General features: G+C 43.5%; 2 protein-coding genes across 2 annotated transcripts; both read left to right on the top strand.

Moving 5' to 3' along the window:
* Window positions 1-217: 217 nt before the first annotated feature.
* On the top strand, window positions 218-2,767 carry LOC134338978 (probable G-protein coupled receptor 139). Its single transcript, XM_063035199.1, has 2 exons — window positions 218-221; window positions 1,869-2,767. The coding sequence occupies exons 1-2, from the start codon at window positions 218-220 to the stop codon at window positions 2,765-2,767; spliced, it is 903 nt and encodes a 300-aa protein (XP_062891269.1).
* Window positions 2,768-9,197: 6,430 nt separating this feature from the next.
* On the top strand, window positions 9,198-16,234 carry LOC134338977 (probable G-protein coupled receptor 139). The gene is made up of 3 exons (XM_063035197.1): window positions 9,198-9,207; window positions 13,034-13,108; window positions 15,336-16,234. The coding sequence occupies exons 1-3, from the start codon at window positions 9,198-9,200 to the stop codon at window positions 16,232-16,234; spliced, it is 984 nt and encodes a 327-aa protein (XP_062891267.1).
* Window positions 16,235-21,288: the final 5,054 nt, after the last annotated feature.

Genomic DNA, 21,288 nt, shown 5'->3' with positions numbered 1-21,288 from the left:
GGTTTTAATAGCTTCCTAATACCCCAACTACCACTATTTTTTCTCTGTTATATGCCGTTTCTTTAGGATTTATGTTATCTCTGTTTTCTTTTTTTATCCGCAGTTGTGTCAGCTTGCCTTTCGAATACATCTTCCTCGATGTCACCTCTTTCCAATGATTTGAATTCATTTTTACCAATAGCGCCATGCCATCCCCTCTACCTATTGTTTCGATACAATGCGTATCCTTGGACGTTGTCAGCCAGCAATAAGATTCTTTGAGTCACGTATAGTGATACACACGACGTCATAATGTCAATGCGCAACTTTGCCGCAAGTTCAACTACCTTATTCTGTATAATGCCTGCATTCGAATAAAGCACCTTCAGTCCTTCTCACTCTTTTTGACTTCATCCACTTTAACATTGCAACTTATCCTGTTGATTGCCATTTTGCCCTATCATCAGTCTCTAATTGCTAGGAGTCGCACTGTATACTGTCTTTGCATATCAGCACTATCACACTTGGTCACATCCAATTTCAAATTAGTTAACATCATTCAAAAACAAATTTAATTTCCTTTATTAATTTAGGAGTCGTTATGAGTTGCTCAAATCTGTTACAAATGATACTCATTTGAAAGTGATAATAAGGTAGAAAATATGTATCTGGAACTTTGTGTCACAGAGAAGGGATACGTGGCATTCTGCTTTGAAAGCGAGAACAAAATTAAAAGTAAATAAATTTTGCTGTGATTTCCCCGATGACCAATATGATTTGCGCTGTGACAAATGTGTAGAAATGCCTTAGTTTAATTGCTTGTTCACTGGGCTGTCTCTGATGTGACTAATGAGGTGCTAAATTTAGTTGTGAGATTGCAGTATCCTTTCCTTTATAAACGCGCGCAAAGCAATCACTGGTGGTTATGGGCAGTAGGAACAGTATAAACCGATCGTCACGTCACACGGAAAATGGAATATCCAGCAATTTACTACATAGAGAGTGTTTTTTATCCTGCACTGACTGTGATTGGAATTCCCAGTAAGTAACTAGAGTTTTTGTGATATTTCTTCTTGCTCTAACTACTGCACAACATCATATTCGCCGTAAAATACATTGCACGAAGTGTTTTGTTTCACGAGCGATTTCGGTCGAATCAGGTTTGAAGCATATGCCTCTTTTTGACACAGACCGAACAGTTCCTTCCTGTTGCTGGTTTCTTTGTCAACTGCAATAACCGATCTTGTTCAAGCATTTCTCTTTGCCCGACCTTCCAAAGCGTTAATGGTTTCATCCTTCGAAGTCTGAGCCTACTCCCATCGACCAGCAGCGGGACCATCGTTCTTTTACACCACCATGCAACAAATTAAATTTCATTTTCAATATAATTACCTAAATTTTTGTTCTGTTGCAACAATAAACAAAGCAGGTATGACTGCCTCGTTTTCCGTTTTGGATTTGTTTGTTCTGTTCTTAATTTCAACGCTGCAGGTTCCTAGACTCATATGTATTACATCAGTGGAAACAGTTCCTCTGGGCCCATTGTGTTCCTATTCTCAATATTCCGTTCAGCAACAGTGCTAGACTTATTCGAGATTGCTGCATCGATCAGCAATCCGCTATTAATGATGCCGTGGACTGCGGAGTCACATTGCCAACTGCTGGAAATTTGCCGACTCAGTTGTTACTCCGATCCCTCCCTTGGCCTCAAGCATGAATGTAAGACCAGACGAACTGCGTAAACACTTCGTGGGTCGAAGCCAGTTCAATCCATTATGGAACTAGAAGGATGGTTTCCTTTCAGTGTACAAACAATTCTTTGTATGCAAATCAAGTAAAATACATCTGATTTTGTGCATTTCAAACTAACACTTATTTCATCCTTGCAGTTAATTTAATGGCGATTCTGATCCTGTGTCTTCGAAAATGTGGACTCTCCAAATGCATCACCCTTTACCTGGTGGCAATGGCAACTGCTGATTTAATGGGTGTTATCATAGGCGTTGTACTAGAGAGGATCAATAATATTTACGGTTTTGCCAATGTTTTGCTCATCACTCCGATTTGCGCTCTGACACTTGTGTTTCGGCTCGCAGTCATGGACTATTCAGTCTGGCTGACGGTGGCTTTCACATTGGATAGATGTATTGCAATTTGCACACAAAAGCTGCGGGAACGGTTTTGCACCGAGAGGACGGCGATTATAGGGGTGGTGATTGTGGCCATATGGTGTTGTATAATAGGTTCTCCATTTTACTTTGCAGTAGCTCCTTTCGAGGTTATTGACAACGTTCAATGGCGCTGTATTTTCAGAGCAGATTACTTTACTTCACCGGTGTGGAAAGCTTACCAGCTCTTTCATGTTATAATTACCCCTTTATTGCCAATCGGCTTAATTCTATTATTCAATGCTTTAACAGTCAGTCATATTATCGCGGCAAACAGAGTCCGTCGAGGACTCCGGAGCAGCAATGACAATGAGAAGGATCCAGAGGTGGAGAACCGGCGAAAGTCAATGATTTTGCTGTTCGCTCTATCAGCCAATTTCATTTTATTGTGGATCCCCTTTATAGTCTCCATTATGATCTGGCAGGCTCAAAATTACTTTTATACAGACAGGTATCTCAATTCGCCGTCGTTTATCGTGCAAGAGTTTGGGTTCATGTTGCAATTTCTCTGCACCTGCACCAACACGTGTATCTACACACTCTCCCAGAGGAAGTTCAGGGAAGAGATGAAGAAAGGAGTGAAACATCTGGTCACATTGAATGGCCGACTTTGTAGATAAAACGTTAAATTGAATTGCATGTTTTATTATGAGGTTACATACGTGTTCTATAATCGTTAGCAGACCTGAGAAGTCTAACAAAAATCTGCATAGCTGGGTTCCTGTGCGTTGGAAGCCCGTTTTCCAACCGGAGCAGCAAACTCACTTTCCTCAAATGTGCCAGCGAATAAAGTGGTGCTGATGTGATATTTGCATTGGCAGAATTACATTTAAATCATTGGATCAATACACGATTCTTGGCTAACGAGCCATGTCATTCTGGGTGACTCATACATTCGTACAATTATATATTAACTGACACGCTCTGAGCGTCCGGATCTAATAATCGGTTCACCGTTGTACCAGTTTCAAGAACTGAAGAAACAAACTCTCCCTTGAAAACGGAAAATATACAAGACAAAACATATGAAACGCTGGTCCGACACGTAAATGGTCATGTCTTGCCGTCTTCATGTATCAAAAATGCACCTCGACATCACCCTCACAGCGGAACATAGATTTATTTTTCGGTTGATGCAATAATTTATCTAATCGATATGATTTCATGCTGGGAATTTCGCTGCGCCATCAGTAAGCTATATGCCCAACAGCATGAAGAAGAGTAAATATGCAGATGTTGGAAATCCAAGTAAAGTACACAAAATGCTGCAGGAACTCAGCGGGCCAGGCTTCATATGTCGAATGGCACTCTTGCTGAATAGCCTCAGCCCAAAACGTCGACTGTACTTATTTCAATGATACTGCCTTGTCTACTGTGTTCCAGCAGCATTTTTGAGTGTGTGGTGACCAAAATCTGTCATGGTCCGGATCGGGGTCCCTTTAAATTTAGCTTGTTTATGTTACGATCCGGACCGTTGATTCCCTGTTTTTCCGTATCCCTCGAGTTTGGTGATTAGAGACAATTAACACTCGGCTGAACCGGGAGTTTATAGTCTCCGGCTTTCAGCCGTTCGGTGCGGGAGCGTCTGCAAAGTCATCAAAGGTATAGTGTGCCGATGTCATCTGGCCGGAGCAAGCCTAGTCTCTGCCGAAGCGAGTGTCGGTAATTCGCCTTTTCCTCACCGAAGCAACCCTGTCCAGTTACCTGGCCAAAGCGAGCCTGCAAAGTTTTCTCACCCAGGTGGGTCCGTCAGTTAACCCGCCGGAGGGAATCAACAATCGCTGTCTACTGTTCACGGGTCTAGTCCAGAGCTACCCACTACCTGGAGGCTCCAAGTCAAGTCCTGGCTCCGGGGGCGTTCAGGCACCAAGTCAAGTCCTGGTCCTGGTGGTATTCAAGCACTAAGTCGAGTCCTGGTCGTGGAGGCATTCAAGCAGCAAGTCGAGTCCTGGCCCTGGCGGCATTCAAGCACCAAGTCGAGTCTGGCCCTGGCGACATTCAAGCACCAAGTCGGGTCCTGGGCCTGGCGGCTCCCAATTCTGAGTCAGGTCCTGGCCCTGGCGGTCTGTGATTCCTGTCCTACCACCTTGTCTGAATCCCTTCTCTGCCTCTCCCGCCTCTAACCCTCTTCTGCAGCCCCTGCCTGCACTGCGGTCCTGTTCGATCGCCGGAGTATTGACAGGTACTGTCTGGTGTTCATTTGTGTTGGTCTTTTCTTGTCTTGTTCTCGCCCCCTTGGGGTTAAGTCTGGCCGTCTTGCCGTTGCCCCGCGGGGAGTCATGTCTTGTCTTGTCCTGTCCTGGCCTCCGTGGGGTAAGTCAGGCCGTCTTGCCGTTGCTCCACGGGGAGTCGTGTCTTGTCTTGTCTTCTCCTCGCCTCCGTGGGGGTAAGTCAGGCCAACTTGCCGTTGCCCCGCGGGGGGTCGTATTCTGTCTTGTCTTGTCCTCGCCTCCGTGGGTTAATTCAGGCCTTCGAGGTTCATGAGTCCCGGGCCTATGTCCTGTACACAAGGAGGGGTCCCAGCTCTCTATTCTGTGTATGTGTCCATGGCTCCATGTACCTGCTCTCCCGAGACCGAGGCTCTGTGTTCCCATGTTCCTACTCTCCCTAGCCCATGTCATGTCTATGCCTGGTTCTGGGGTCCGAGCCCGATGCAAGACCCAGGTACTGGGTCCTTGCCCAGTCTCGGGCTCGGAGTCCATATCCTAGCCTCTTCATGCCTCTTCTAGTTCTGGGAGCAGATTCCGAGTCCAAGCCCAGACCCTTGGTACCAGCCTGATCCTGTTCGCTATTCCTGCTTCTGTCTTGCTCTCCTGGTATCGTGCAATAAACTAAACCTAAGTAAACTCACAAGATGTGTCTTGCATTTGGGTCCACCCTTGCTCCCAATGACCCGCCAGTGTGACAGAACACTCTCGCCAAAACATGGACCCAGCAGACACAGACTGTTCTTCCAAACTCTTGTCAGCCTGGAAGTCAAGGTGTTCTTGTTCTCTTTTGCCCGCCGGCAAACACCACCCTCTCCCCCCAACCCACCCGGGTCATCGATAATACAGGCAAATCTGTTTGTCACCTGGATGCTCCCATTGGGAAGGGGATACTGTCATGGTCCGGATCGGGGTCCCTTTAAATTAATCTTCTTTATGTTACCATCCGGACCGTTGAATCCCTGTTTTCCCGTGTCCCTGGACTTTGGTGATTAGAGACAATTAACATTCTGCTGAACCGGTAGATACGGTCTTCGGCTTTCAGCCGTTCGGTGCGGGAGCGTCTGCAAAGTCATCTAAGGTACGGTGTGCCGATGTCATCTGGCCGGAGCAAGCCTAGTCTCTGCCGAAGCGAGTGCCGGTAATTCGCCTTTTCCACACCGGAACAACCCTGTCCAGTTACCTGGCCAAAGCGAGCCTGCAAAGTTTCCTCACCGAGGTTGGTCCGTCAGTTAACCCGCCGGAGGGAATCAAGAACCGCTGTCTACTGTTCCCGGCTCGAGTCGAGTGCTCGCCAGCACCTGGAGGCTCCAAGTCAAGTCTTGGCTCCGCGGGCATTCAAACAGCAAGTCAAGTCCCCTCCCTGGCGGCATTCAAGCAGCAAGTCGAGTCCTGGCCCTGGCGGCATTCAAGCAGCAAGTCGAGTCCTGGCCCTGGCGGCATTCAAGCACCAAGTCGAGTCCTGACCATAGCGGCATTCAAGCACTAAGTCGAGTCCTGACCCTGACGGTCTGTTATTCCTGTCCTACCACCTTGTCTGAATCGCTTCTCTGCCCCTCCCGCATCTAGTCCTCGTCTGCAGCCTCCGCCTGCACTGCGGTCCAGTTCGATCGCCGGAGTATAGATAGGTACTCTTTGGTCTTCATTCGTGTTGGTCTTGTCTTGTCTTGTTCTCGCCTCTGTGGGGTAAGTCAGGCCATCTTGCCGTTGCTCCGCGGGGGGGGGGGTCACGTTTTGTCTTTTCCTGTCCTCGCCTCCGTGGGGTAAGTCAGACCAACTTGCCGTTGCCCCGCGGGGCGTCATGTCTTATCGTGTCTTGTCCTCGCCTCCGTCGGGGTAGTTAAGGCCGTCTTGCCGCTGCCCCGTGGGGGGTCATGTTCTGTCTTGTCTTGTCCTCGCCTCCGTGAGGTATGTCAGGCCATTTTGCGGTTGCCCCGCGGAGGTTCATGAGTCTCCGCCCTATGTCCTGTACACAAGGAGGGGTCCCGGCTCTCTGTTTTGTGTGTGAGTCCCGGCCCTATGTCCTGTACCCAAAGAGGAGTCCCGACTCTCTGTTCTGTGTATGTGTCCATGGTTCCGTGTACCTGCTCTCCCGAGACCGAGGCTCTGTGTTTCCGTGTTCCTCCTCTTCCTAGCCCATGGCATGTCCATGCCTGGTTTTGAGGTCCGAGCCCGAGGCAAGACCCAGGTACTAGGTCTTTGCCCAGCCTCGGGCTCGGAGTCCATACCCTAGCCTCTTCATGTCTCCTCTAGTTCTGGGAGCCGATTCCGAGTCCAAGCCCAGACCCCTGGTCCCAGCCTAGTCGTAGTTCTGAGTCCTTATCATGTTCGCTATTGCTGCTTCTGTCTTGTGCTCCCGGTATCGTACAATAAACTAAACCTTAGTGACGTCACAAGACGTGTCTTGCATTTGGGTTCACCCTTGCTCCCAATGCCCCGCCAGTGTGACAAAATCACGTAACCGTCCAATTCGTGTACATGTTTTCCAGAGCTTAAGGAAGTTATTAATGAAACAAGGTTTCTTCACAGTGTGAATGAGTTCAGGTACTTTCCCTAACTAGAATATCCAGAGTGCATTGCCTTGGTTAAGAATATCTTAGCAGTGAAAATATTTTTTAAATCCACACGTGATGCTCTTTGCTTCATGCAACAAGTTAATGTTATTTCTTCTGTGAGTCCGTTATGAAGTAGGAAATGTTAGTGAAAGTAATTGAAATAAAGTTGGAGCAACAGTCTTATAATGAAACCTCAACAACAAAAAGGAGATTATGTTCAGGCAGAAGAATTTCACCCTGCCGCCTCATACTGTTTGGTACGAACATGTGTACTGTCTTCCTGTCAAACTGGGACTCCACATTTCCTCTTAGAGTGAAAATGACCCTAATGACTCCATCTTATCGTTTATTTTCTCGTTGCAAATTCGTGGAGAACTTTGCAAAATGCTATAACATTTTTGTCTAATTTCATCATCGTCTTTTACTTTATATCGAACAATGTTTATTGCTGAATTGCGAAATCTCTTCCGCCGCCATTCCTATTTCTCTTTATTTGACTAAAACCCTGAGAGGTTAAAATGGAACCTAAGGCCACTTGTTGTCCGATAACTTATAAAATTTATTGCAACATTGTAGAATATTTGTCCTGTTCTCACAGCCACGACCGGACAACCTCTTTTCTTTTTAATTTAATGAAAATGTAATATGTATTACCTGGCTATTTTATGCTGATTGCTTAAATGTGATTCTTTATCATTTAAATTCATATGCAGTTATTGAATCGCCTTGAAAAACTGTTTTACTGAGATGAAGGAATAAATCATATCACTTATTTTTTGTGCACAATCACTGATATTGAGCTAATCTGTCTCCGATAGAGTTTATCTAATACCTTTCGTATCACTAATATTTTTCCACAATAGTGACTGACTTCCTGCGTTACATCGCTGGCGGGGCAATGAGGTCCTCCATTTCGCATTGTTAATACCGTCGCACAGATAGATAGAAGAATTCTTAATTGCTGCTTCCATAACATTGTCATGCTCAAACAGTCACTATTAACCACATTAACCAGTCACGCTTGTTAACTGTCAGCTAAACTCCCGAACCTTCAGGACCGGTGAACTATTCTTAGTCTGGCCTCTACCCTTTGAGCCGTTTGGCATGGGTGACCATATCGTAAATCTCTCTTCGGCTAGCGGCTTAATATAGGGGTTGATAGCCCCCGGCCCGGACAAACTTAAGAAACAAACACAAGAAAATCTGCAGATGCTAGAAACTCAAGCAACACACACAAAATGCGGGTGCAACGCAGCAGGCCAGGCAGCATATGTAGGAAGAAGTACAGTCGACGTTTTCGGTCTAGATCCTTCGTCAGGCTAACGGGAAAATAGAGATAGTAAGAGATTTTGAAAGTGGGAGGAGGAGACGCGAAATGATAAGAGAAGACAGCAGGGAGGGATAAGGTATACAGCCGGGAAGTTGATTGGTAAAAGGGATACAAGGCTGCAGAAGGGGGAGTATCATAAGGCGGAAGGCCCTGGAAGAAAGAAAGGGAGAGGGGAGCACCAGAGGAAGATGGAGAACAGGCAAGGAGTTATTGTGAGAGGGAAAGAGAAAAAAAATTAGGGATGGTAGGAAGGGGAGGAGGAACATTAACGGATATTAGAGAAATCAATGTTCATGCCATCAGGTTGGAGGCTACCCAGACGGAATATAATATGTTGTACCTCCAATCTGAGTGTGGCTTCATCTCGACAGTAGAGGAGGCCACGGATTGACATATCGGAATGGGAATGGGACGTGGAATTAAAATGTGTGGCCACTGGGAGATCTTGCTTCCTCTGGCGGACAGAGTGTAGGTTTTCAGCGAAACGGTATCCCAATCTGCGTCGTGTCTCACCAATATATAGAAGACCACACCAGGAGCACCGGACGCAGTATATCACCCCAGCAGACTCACAGATGAAGTGTCGCCCCATCTGGAAAAACTGTCAGGGGCCCTGAATGGTGTTGAGGGAGGAAGTGTAAGGACTTGTTCCGTTTACAAGGATAAGTGATCTGTGGGACGAATGGATAAAGGACTCGCGTACGGAGCGATCCCTGCAGAAAGCAGAAAGTAGTGGGGCGGGGGGCGGAAGGAAAGATGTGCTTGGTGGTGGGATCTCGTTGGAGATGGAGGAAGTTACGGAGAGTTAGAGAGTTAATTCTCTGCAGCAATGAATTTAAACAAAATAGGATAATTTACCCCTAGTGTTCTAAGAGCTACACAGTATTGAATGTGTTTTGATTGTACGGGGTCAGATGAGGCAGGAGGTAATGAATAACATACGAAAGCAATTGTAAGAATGTACAGATGTAGGTTCAAAGGCGTTAAGGTCTAAATTGCAAATAAGAAGTTTTTATTTTCATTGTGAAAGCACTCTTATCAAGCAGAGGAAAATAGGATAAAGTATTAAAACTTAAAGACATCAATTTACATGAGTCTTAGGCGAATACCCCCGCGGCCCCACCGCCGACTTTCTGTTTTCCGCAGCGATCGCACCCTATACGACTCCATTATCCATTCGTTCCCACCCCCCGCCCCCCAATCCCTTCTCATCGATCTCCCTCCTGGCACTTATCCTTGCAAACGGAAGTGCAACACCTGCCCTACACTTCCGCTCTCATCACCATTAAGGGCCCCAGACAGTCCTTCCGGATGAGGTGACACTTCACCTGCGAGTCTGCTGGGGTGATATACTGTGTCCCTTGCTCCCGGTGTGGCCTTCTATATATTGGTGAGACACAACGCCGATCGGGAGACCGCTTCGCTGAACATCAACGCTCTGTCCGCCAGAGGAAGCAGGATCTCCCAGTGGCCACACATTTTAATAGTCGAAACTTCATATACTTCCATCACATTCCTCCCTTTTCACTCAACCTGAGAGCCCAATATAAGAGGGTTGTGGGTGCATGCTTGCTGCCCTCAGTCACCGCCAGCATTTTCATGGTGAGCCATATGGAGCCGATTGTTACAGCACCTACCAAAGGCCTTTCAATGCACTATATCCAAGGCAGGTAACCTTAGATTTCTGTTGGAAGTAACCCCCCGATCCCCGCTATCTGCATTCGCCTCACAGCCCAGCAAGGCTTTGTGTGTCAATGCAAGGAGAATTCGTAATAAGGTGGATGAATTGAAATGCAGATTGTTATTAATGATTATGATATAGTTGGGATCACAGAGACATGGCTCCAGGGTTACCAGGGATGGGAGCTCAACGTTCAGGGATATTCAATATTCAGGAGGGATAAACATGAAGGAAGGGGAGGTGGGGTGGCGTTGCTGGTTAAAGAAGAGATTAACGCAATAGAAAGGAAGGACAAAAGCCGGGAAGATGTGGAATCGATATGGGTAGAGCTGCGTAACACTAAGGGGCAGAAGACGCTGCTGGGAGTTGTGTACAGGCCACCTAACAGTAGTAGTGAGGTCGGAGATGGTATTAAACAGGAAATTAGAAATGTGTGCAATAAAGGAACAGCAGTTATAATGGGTGACTTCAATCTACTTGTAGATTGGGTGAGCCAAATTGGTAAAGGTGCTGAGGAAGAGGATTTCTTGGAATGTATGCGGGATGGTTTTTTGAACCAATATGTCGAGGAACCAACTAGGGAGCAGGCTATTCTGTACTGGGTTTTGAGCAATGAGGAAGGGTTAATTAGCAATCTTGTCGTGAGAGGCCCCTTGGGTAAGAGTGACCATAATATGGTGGAATTCTTCATTAAGATGGAGAGTGACATAGTTAATTCAGAAACAAAGGTTCTGAACTTAAAGGGGGGTAACTTTGAAGGTATGAGACGTGAATTAGCTAAGATAGACTGACAAATGACACTTAAAGGATTGACGGTGGATATGCAATGGCAAGCATTTAAAGGTTGCATGGATGAACTACAACAATTGTTCATCCCAGTTTGGCAAAAGAATAAATCAAGGAAGGTATTGCACCCGTGGCTGACAAGAGAAATTAGGGATAGTATCAATTCCAAAGAAGAAGCATACAAATTAGCCAGAGAAAGTGACTCACCTGAGGACTGGGAGAAATTCAGAGTTCAGCAGAGGAGGACAAAGGGCTTAATTAGGAAGGGGAAAAAAGATTATGAGAGAAAACTGGCAGGGAACATAAAAACGGACTGTAAAAGCTTTTATAGATATGTAAAAAGGAAAAGACTGGTAAAGACAAATGTAGGTCCCTTGCAGAGAGAAACAGGTGAATTGATTATGGGGAGCAAGGACATGGCAGACCAATTGAATAATTACTATGGTTCTGTCTTCACTAAGGAGGACATAAATAATCTTCCAGAAATAGTAGGGGACAGAGGGTCCAGTGAGATGGAGGAACTGAGCGAAATACATGTTAGTAGGGATGTGGTGTTAGGTAAATTGAAGGGATTGAAGGCAGATAAATCCCCAGGGTCAGATGGTCTGCATCCTAGAGTGCTTAAGGAAGTAGCCCAAGAAATAGTGGATGCATTAGTGTTAATTTTTCAAAACTCGTTAGATTCTGGACTAGTTCCTGAGGATTGGAGGGTGGCTAATGTAACTCCACTTTTTAAAAAAGGAGGGAGAGAGAAACCGGGGAATTATAGACTGGTTAGCCTAACGTCGGTGGTGGGGAAACTGCTGGAGTCAGTTATCAAGGATGTGGAAACAGCACATTTGGAAAGCGGTGAAATGATCGGATAAAGTCAGCATGGATTTGTGAAAGGAAAATCATGTCTGACGAATCTCATAGAATTTTTTGAGGATGTAACTAGTAGAGTGGATAGGGGAGAACCAGCAGATGTGGTATATTTGGATTTTCAAAAGGCTTTTGACAAGGTCCCGCACAGGAGATTAGTGTGCAAACTTAAAGCACACTGTATTGGGGGTAAGGTATTGGTGTGGGTGGAGAATTGGTTAGCAGACAGGAAGCAAAGAGTGGGAAGAAACGGGACCTTTTCAGATTGGCAGGCGGTGACTAGTGGGGCACCGCAAGGCTCAGTGCTGGGACCCCAGTTGTTTACAATATATATTAATGACTTGGATGAGGGAATTAAATGCAGCATCTCCAAGTTTGCGTATGACACGAAGCTAGGTGGCAGTGTTAGCAGTGAGGAGGATGCTAAGAGGATGCAGGGTGTCTTGGATAGGTTGGGTGAGTGGGCAAATTCATGGCAGATGCAATTTAATGTGCATAAATCTGAAGTTATCCACTTTGGTGGCAAAAATAGGAAAACAGATTATTATCTGAATGGTGGCCGATTAGGAAAAGGGGAGGTGCAACGAGACCTTGGTGTCATTATACACCAGTCATTGAAAGTGGGCATGCAGGTACAGCAGGCGGTGAAAAAGGCGAATGGTATGCTGGCATTTATAGCGAGAGGGTTCGAGTACAAGAGCAGGGAGATACTACTGCAGTTGTACAAGGCCTTGGTGAGACCACACCTGGAGTATTGTGTGCAGTTTTGTTCCCCTAATCTGAGAAAAGACATCTTTGCCATAGAGGGAGTACAAAGAAGGTTCACCAGATTGATTCCTGGGATGGCAGGACATTCATATGAAGAAAGACTGGATGAACTGGGCTTGTACTCGTTGGAATTTAGAAGATTGAGGGGGGATCTGATTGAAACGTATAAGATCCTAAAGGGATTGGACAGGCTTGATGTAGGAAGATTGTTCCCGATGTTGGGGAAGTCCAGAACGAGGGGCCACAGTTTGAGGATAGAGGGGAAGCCTTTTAGGACCGAGATTAGGAAAAACTTCTTCACACAGAGAGTGGTGAATCTGTGGAATTCTCTGCCACAGGAAACAGTTGAGGCCAGTTCATTGGCTATATTTAAGAGGGAGTTAGATATGGCCCTTGTGGCTATGGGGGTCAGAGGGTATGGAGGGAAGGCTGGGGCGGAGTTCTGAGTTGGATGATCAGCCATGATCATAATAAATGGCGGTGCAGGCTCGAAGGGCCGAATGACCTACTCCTGCACCTATTTTCTATGTTTCTATGTAAAACATATGGTATCCTCTTGAATATTATCGATTTGCTTACTTTCGTATTGCATCTGTTCCTCCTTAATGACATTTTAATTGCATTCTGACGGTTTTTAATAACTTCCCGATCCTCTAATTCCCCATTAAAGTTTGCTGTATTATGTGTCTTCTCTTTAGGTTTTATTTTGGCATTGACTTCTTTTGTCATCCACGGTTTTGTTAGCTCGCCATTAGGATACATCTTCCTCTTTGGTATGTATATATCCTGTGCCTTCCGAATTGCTTCCGTCATCCCTCCCAGTGTTCTTTTCCAATCACTTTTGGTTAAATTCTCCCTCATGGATTTGTAATTCCCTTCACTGTAATACCGACACATCCAACTTTAGCTTGTCATTCTCAAATTTCTCTGTGAATTGTACCAAAGTATGATCACTTTTCCCGAAGAGTTCTTCGACCTTACACTCTCTAATCAATTACCGTTCATTTCGCAACGGCCAATCTAGAATAGCCGGTCTCCGAGTGGGCTCAAACATGAGCAGCTCTAAAAAGCCATCTTGCAGGTATTCTAGAAATACACACTTTTGTGATCCAACACCAATATGAATTCCACGGCCTACCTGCATATTGAAATCTGTAACATTTCCAATTACACCTGTATTTTCTATGTCCTTTTGTCATTTGTTGACTTCATCCATACTATTGTTGGAGGTCTGTATTTTACTCACATCAAGGTCTTTTTATCCTTGCCGTTCCTTAACTCTATTCACAACGTTACAACACCTTTCGACCCTATGTCTCCTCTTTATAAAGATGTGATTTCATTTTTTTTACCAATAACGCCAAGCCACCCCCTCTGCCTGTTCTTTCGATAAAGTATGTATCCTTGGACGTTAAACTCCCATCTTTCAGCTTCTTTGACTCACGATTTAGTGATGCTCACAACGGCATACCTGCCAATATGAAACTGTGCTGCAGGTGTATCTGCCTTATTCCGTATACTGCATGCATACAGACAATCACCTTCAGTCCTGTGTCCACCTTTATCGATTTTGTCGCCTTTTTCATTGTAATTTATTCTGTTCACTGCAATTTTGCCCGATCATCAGTCTCTCCTTGCTTGGAGCATCTCTTTGTAAACCTGGCGCTCAGCACTATCACTCCGCTTCCCATCCCCCTGCAAATTAGTTTACTTCACTAATAGACAAATTGAATGTACTTTATTAAATTACGAATCGTAAAGCCTTCCACATACTGTTACAAATTATGCTTATTTGAAAGTGATAATAAAGTTATAAACATTGTCCCAATTAAGTTTCCATTAAAAAAAATCTTAAATGTTGAGTCATTGAAAAGGAATGTGCGACAGTCTCCTTTGGAATCTCGAATAAAAGAGAAAAGACAATATCTCCCATTGTGATTTCCTGGATGAACAATTTCTATTGCTCTGTGACACAATTTATAGAAATAGCTTACTTTAATTGTTTGTTCACTGGGCTGTCTCTGATGTGACTAATAAGCTGGTAAGATTAGTTTGGATATTGCAGTGACCTCTCCTTTATAAAAGCTTTCAAATCCATCCTTAGTTTTCAGTAGTAAGAGTATTATAGCCTGATCGTCACCTCACAAGGAAAATGGATTATCCAGCAATTTACTACATAGAGTGTGTTTATTATCCTGTACTGACTGTGATTGGTATCCCCAGTAAGTAATTGGAGTATGTGTGCGACTTCTTCTTCCTCTATCTGCTGCTCTGCATTATATTCGCCGAAAATCCATTACACACAGTGCTGTGGGTGACGAGGACTTTCGGTCTGATCAGGTTTGAAGCATATGCTTTGTTCTCTCTCGTCGTACACTTCCTTCCTTGTTGCTGGTTTATTTGTCAGCTGTAACGTCTAAGTTAGCACTAATATGGATCTTGTTCCAGCATTTTACTTTGCCCGACCTTCCAATACATTCTCTTTCTCTATCGTTCGAAGTCTGATTTGTCATCAATGCCCAAAACTGAAGCTTTGCAGCAACGATAAAGACGGTTACTGTCACCACAATATGTTCAGGAAGATTTCCCTTTAATCCACGACACATAGAACTGTTCAGCACAGAAATAAGACATTCGATCCATCTAGTCCTTCCTGAAACTATCTGAACTGCCTACCCGCTTCGCCCTGAACCCGGACCATAGTGATTTTATACCATCCTGTCATAAAGGAGCTCGTTTTCAATACAATCATCTAAACATCTTTCCAATTGTAACAATAACCAAAAAAATACACATAAATCTTCCGTTTTCCATTTTCCGACGTTTTTTTTTCAGTTTTCAATTCTAACTACGCGGGTTCCTGCACTCACATGTGTTACGTCAGAAAGGACAGTCCACCTGGGTCCATTTCATTCACTGTGTCAACGCTGCCTTCAGCTTTATCAGCTACCATGATGGATTTTGTGCGCCTTTAGCTAACTCATATTTTCTTCCTAGCAGTTAATTTGACGGCTATTGTGATCCTTTGCCGTGGAAAATGCGGACTCTCCAAATGCATCACCCTTTACCTGGTAGCAATGGCAGCAGCTGATCTAATGGGTGTTATCTCTGGCGTTGTATTCGAGCGGATCAATAATATTTATGTCTTTGCGAGAGTTTTGCTCATCACTCCAATTTGTGCGGCGACACTTGTGTTTCGCTTTGCAGTTATGGACTGTTCTGTCTGGCTAACGGTGGCTTTCACATTTGATCGATGTATTGCAATTTGCAGTCAAAAGCTGCGTGAACGATTTTGCACCGAGAAGACAGCGATTATCGTGATAGTGACTGTGGGCATAGGGAGCTGTTTAAGGTCTGTTCCATTTTACTTTGCAGTAGATCCTTTCATGATTATTAACAACGTTCCATGGCGCTGTATTGGCAGGGCAGATTACTTTACTTCACCATTGTGGAAAGCTTACCAACTGTTATTAAGTATCATTACCCCTTTATTGCCAATCGGTTTAATTGTGTTGTTCAATGTTTTAACAGTCAGACATATTATTGCGGCAAACAGAGTCCGCCGGGGACTCCGGAACAGCAATGACAGTATGAAAGATTCAGAGGTGGAAAACCGTAGAAAGTCAATGATTTTGCTGTTCGCTCTATCAGCCAATTTCATTTTATTGTGGATTCCCTTCATAGTCTCTGCTATGATCTGGCAAGCCCAAAATTACTTTTACACAGACAGATACCTTAATTCTCTATCGTTTATCGTTCAAGAGTTTGGGGTCATGTTGCAATTTCTCTGCACCTGCACCAACACGTGTATCTATACTCTGTGCCAGAGGAAATTCAGGGAAGAGATGAAGAAAGGAGTGAAATATCTGGTCACCTTAAATGGCCGACTTTGTAGATAAAACGTAATTTTTATTTTTATTTTATTTTTAAATTTTCGGAATATCTGTAGCTCTGATAAATGGACCACGAATCTGCGAATAAAGCCAGGCGAGTGAAGTTCAGAAGTTTCTTTATCCAGGAAGGGCAACGAAGTTAATTTAGTTAAGTGTCCCGAGGATTAAAGTGTTACTGATGTGATTTTCAGATTGGCAGAATTATACTTCAAATCAATGGATTAATACCGGAGGTTTGACCAAAGAAACCCAGGATGCTGGTGTGATTCTTACAGTGGTAGAATTCTGTTCTAATTCGCAGGATTATTGGTCCACTGGACACGCGTGTGCATCCTCTGTGACTAAGCGAGAAATTTACTTTGAATATGACAATCCTGTGTCAGGTGAAGAGAGTCCGTTGGAATAGTTTCATGAATTTAACTCATGAATATTCTTTGGGGAAGCACGTTGTCCGTTGCTAAATGGAAGTATGAAACATGTAGCAAATGAAACCCTCGTCTGACACGTCAGTTGTCCTGTCTTGCCGTCTTCATAGAAGTAATCGGTTCCAAAAATGCAACTGCGATATGACCCTCACAATAAGACATTGCCATATGTTTCGGGTGATGGAAACATTTATCGAATCCTTGGGGTTTCACTCTAAGAATATCCCCACAATCATAATCAAAAGCTGGGGGCATTCCGCGACTTTGTAACATGTACATTTGTTTCCCATATTTTAATGGCATATTTTTCTTTATATTTTCATCAAAATAACATATTTCTATTAGTCACTTATCACTGAGTTGTCAATAGATTAATATCACTACGATTCGTGACGTGCTGATTCTGAAATTTTCAGAACGAATGTCTTCTTTGGAATGGTTTAATGTGGAAAACTGTGTGAAAGAATTAAAACCTGAGACCTGAACACGGGTCTTCGATCAGAACAGTTAATTTCCATTTCCATTCCCTCACCCTCTTCACAGTTGTTACCTCACCTTCTGTTTTTTTATCTGTTTTTCTTCTTTGCGTTTTTGTTTCTGTTTCAGATTCCACTTTCTACAAGTTCACTCGGTTTGATTGTGTTTGCTGGGTGACAAACTAAGGTTGTGTGTTTGAGAGGATTTTCCCTTCAGTATTATGTCTAGAAACGTTCTTCTGCCTCCAGTGTGACGAACTTTCTATTTTCACGTCTTTGCTGATTTAAATGCGTGAATATACATCATGTGTTTATAGGATAATGTAGCAGTTGCATGTGTCTCCGCACAACCCCAGGAAGTTATGTATCGGCGTCACCTCGGCAGAAATCCCACAATTCAGAGATACAAATTATTTAATATCAGGCCCTTCTGGTCTTTCAAATCGCACCAGCAAGAAATCCACCAATTTAAACCTAGCTTCATCACGGGATAATTTACAATCACCAATTAATCTACTAACTGTTCGGGCTTTGGACTGTGGACAGAAAGAGAAGCACCTGGAGGAAATCCATGCATAGAAAAGTTCTTACAAAGGAGTTCGGAATTGAACTCGGAATTCCGACGTCCCGAGTTGTGATCGCGTCGCGTTAACTGCTACACTACAGTGACGTCCAATATCTGCGTATTTTCTAGAGCTTCAGGGTGTTAACAATGAATCAGGTGTTCTACACTGTTTGAATGTGTTTTAAGTAATTTCTCTACAAGAATGTCACGAGTGCATATGCATTGATTAAATATACCTCAGCAGTGAAAAATTGTTGAAGTTTCGGCCCGACATGTCGACTGTGCTTTTTGTTCATAGATGCTGCCTGGTCAGTATTTTGTGTGTGATGTTTGGATTTCCAGCATTTTGAGGTTTTTTTTTTTAGCCACGCGTTATGCTCTTTGCTACGTGAAACACGTTAATGCTATCCTTTCTGTGAGTCTATTTTAAAGTGGGAAATCATGGCGAAAATAATCGAAATTGAATAGAAACAACGGAGATAAAATGAAGCCTTATCAACAAGAAAGTGTTTCTGTCCAGGCGGAAGTCGTTTACTCTGCCGCTCCCTGGTGTTCTGTCATTTAGCACGGACACGTGCTATCTCTGACTTTCAAAATGGGAACTTTGTTTCCTTTCAGGCTGCAAATTGCCCTCAAGTCTCCATGTTATTTGAGGAAAAAGCTGTAAGCAGCTATAGCATTCGTCTCATTTTAGCACCATCTTTAATTTTTTTTATTCAACAATATCTACCGCTGAACTGCGAAGTTTCTCCAGCCGCCAATCCTATAGATTATTTAATGACATTTTTGTTCGGGTATATTTGATAACACCTGTTCATTGAATCCCCTCTGTTTCCTCCTGCTAAAATTTACTGTGGGACTGCTTACAGCCCTGATGGACCACAGGAAACAGTTGAGGCCAGTTCATCGGCTGTATTTAAGAGGGGGTTAGATATGGACCGTGTTGCTAAAGCGATCGGGGGTATGGAGAGAAGGCAGGTACAGGGTTCTGAGTTGGATGATCAGCCATGATCGTACTGAATGGCGGGGCAGGCTCGAAGGTCCGAATGGCCTACTCCTGCACCTATTTTCTATGTTTCTATGTTTCTAAATGAAAAACCCCTCAAGGTAGCAGGGAGAACTTGTGCCACACAGCTTCGGTGAACCGGTTCCCTACAAAGAGAGCTTTTTGTAACTTAATTTTATTATGAGTTTCTACAATATAACACGAAAAAAAACACCAGCAAAAAAGTGATTTATACAGTGAAAAACAAACATGACTAATATGTAATTGATAACAGTGGAGAAAAAGCACCCGAAATAAAATCATATAAAGTTAGAATCCTCCCCACCCTTCCACTACGCAACCCCACGCCAAACATTTCGATGTAAAGAAAAGGTAAACAGAGCTTTTATCACCACAGAGCTGTAAATGTAAAAACAAGTATATTGCCTACTACCTAAACTGTAATATATTTCACGTGAAAAAAAACCTTAAAACTTAACCAGGAAAAAGAAGCTGAAAGTAGGGGAATAAAACAGAAAAGAAGAGGATAAACCTTTAATCTAAAGAGCAGTTATGAAACATATGTGGGTGGTACAACATCTCCTCACCAAGGAACTAAACATCTAACCAAAAGAGAGGCAAAGGATAATGTTCGACGTTTAGTCGGACTCATGCAAATCAATTTCACCCGAGGTGCCAAAAGGAGGCGAGCACATAAAGAGGTTCAGTTAACTGACATAAGAATTGAATCCCAAACCTCGTCGGACAGATAAATATTTAAATCATGCTCCCAGGCAGTTCTAATTTAATCAAAGGGGGCAAGCCTCAAGGTCATTAACTTATCGCGAATAGTACATATTAAACCTTTTCCCAATGGATTTATACAACGAAACAAGTCCACAACGTTTTTTTCCGGGCATCTCAGGTAAGTTTGGTATTGAAGGTTTAATAAAGTGCCTAATTTGAAGATATCTGAAAAAAATAGTATTAGGTAGCTTAGACTTTGCAGACAGTTGTTCAAAAGTTGCAGAACGATTATCTTTGAAAAGATGTAATGCCCTTCCTGTACGAGACACGAAATGTTAAGTCTTGCACAGAAGGCCGGAAAAGATGATATGTAAAACAGCAATAGATAGAGAGAAACCATGAAGACCATTATATTTTCTGAACTGAACCCATATTCTAAGAGTATCTAATGAGAGGATTAACAATTAGTTCAGGCAAATGGTAATGAAGTGCAGATCCAAGAAGTGTGGAAATGGAGAGATCATTATTAGAGTTCAAATCCATTGCCGCCCCCTTCGGACAGACAGTCTGATTATAAAAGAAACAGTATAAAGTAGGACAACGTATATGAGCTGCCCAGTAATATTAGCGAAAATTAGGCAAGGCCATGCCATTTTCCCTTTTAGGTTTCTGAAGATGAACTTTATTAAGTTTGGAACGTTTGCCCTTCCACAGAAAGGACGAAATAATACAGCCTAACGAGTCAAAAAAAAAAGCTTTATAAATAAAAAATGATCAAGATTGAAATAAGTATAAACATTCAGGAAGGATATACGTTTTAACAACATTAATTCGACCTACTAGAGACATGGACAGAGGTCACCAGTGTGCCAAACTTTGTTTTGTATGATTAAAAATATTAGTGAATTTTTCCTCAAAAACAAGACGCTTAAAGTTCCTAGTTACTGTAATACCGAGGGAAGTAAATGGATTATTTGCTACTTTAAAAGGGAAGTTATGAAATTCTGATAAAGTTCGCTCTTATGTAAATTAAGTTTGTACACGGAAAACTGGCTAAATTTACAGAGAAGTGAAAACATTGGGGGTAAGGAGGTAGTCGGATTTAATATAAAAAGTAAACGATCATCAGCATAAAGAGAAGCTTTATGCTGAACACCCCCCACCCCCGAATCCCCGTCAATTCAGCACAGCTATGAAATGCAATCACCAATGGCTCTATAGCCAGATCAAAAAGTAAGGGACTTAAAAGCAACCCTTGCCGGAATCCACGTTTAACGTTAAAGGTTTGGGATTGCTGAGAGTTGTTCAAAACAGAAGCAGTGGAGCGTGAATATAATAATTTCATCCATGTAATAAAATTTCGTCCAAAATCAAATTATTCTAAGACCGCAAAAAGATAGTTTTCCTGAGAAAACTAAACAAATTTGGCCTGTCCCCTAAAACCCTCACAAATTTTTATAGATGCACCGTGGAAAGCAATCTTTTAGGGTGCACCACAACCTGGTATGGAAGTTGTCCTGTCCAAGACCGGAAGAAGCTGCAGAAGATCATGAACATGGCGCAGCACATCTCACAAACAAATCTTCCGCCGTTGGACTCACTTTACACCGCACGCTGTCGAAGCAGTGCTGCCAGGATAATCAAGGGCACGACCCACCCAGCCAACACACTTTTCGTTCCCCTTCCCTCCGGGAGAAGACTCGTACGGCCAGATTTGGGAACAACTTCTTTCCAACCGTGATAAGACTGCTGAACGGATCCTGACCCGGATCTGGGCGGTAACCTCGAAATATCCGGACCTGCATCTCGGTTTATTTGCACTACCTTACTTTCCATGTTTTTATGTTCTATTTATGATTTAT

Source organism: Mobula hypostoma, chromosome 28, assembly GCF_963921235.1.
Source record: "Mobula hypostoma chromosome 28, sMobHyp1.1, whole genome shotgun sequence".
In the NCBI taxonomy this organism is placed as follows: domain Eukaryota; kingdom Metazoa; phylum Chordata; class Chondrichthyes; order Myliobatiformes; family Myliobatidae; genus Mobula; species Mobula hypostoma.
The sequence above is the reverse complement of the archived record's forward strand: the minus strand, read 5'-3'. Positions and strand labels throughout refer to the sequence as shown.

What these genes read in the sequence shown, in the direction of transcription:
- LOC134338977 (XM_063035197.1), top strand. An exon ending in AGGATACATCTTCCTCTTTG is followed by an intron (nt 13,109 to 15,335) that starts GTATGTATATAT and finishes TCTTCCTAGCAG; the next exon opens with TTAATTTGACGGCTATTGTG.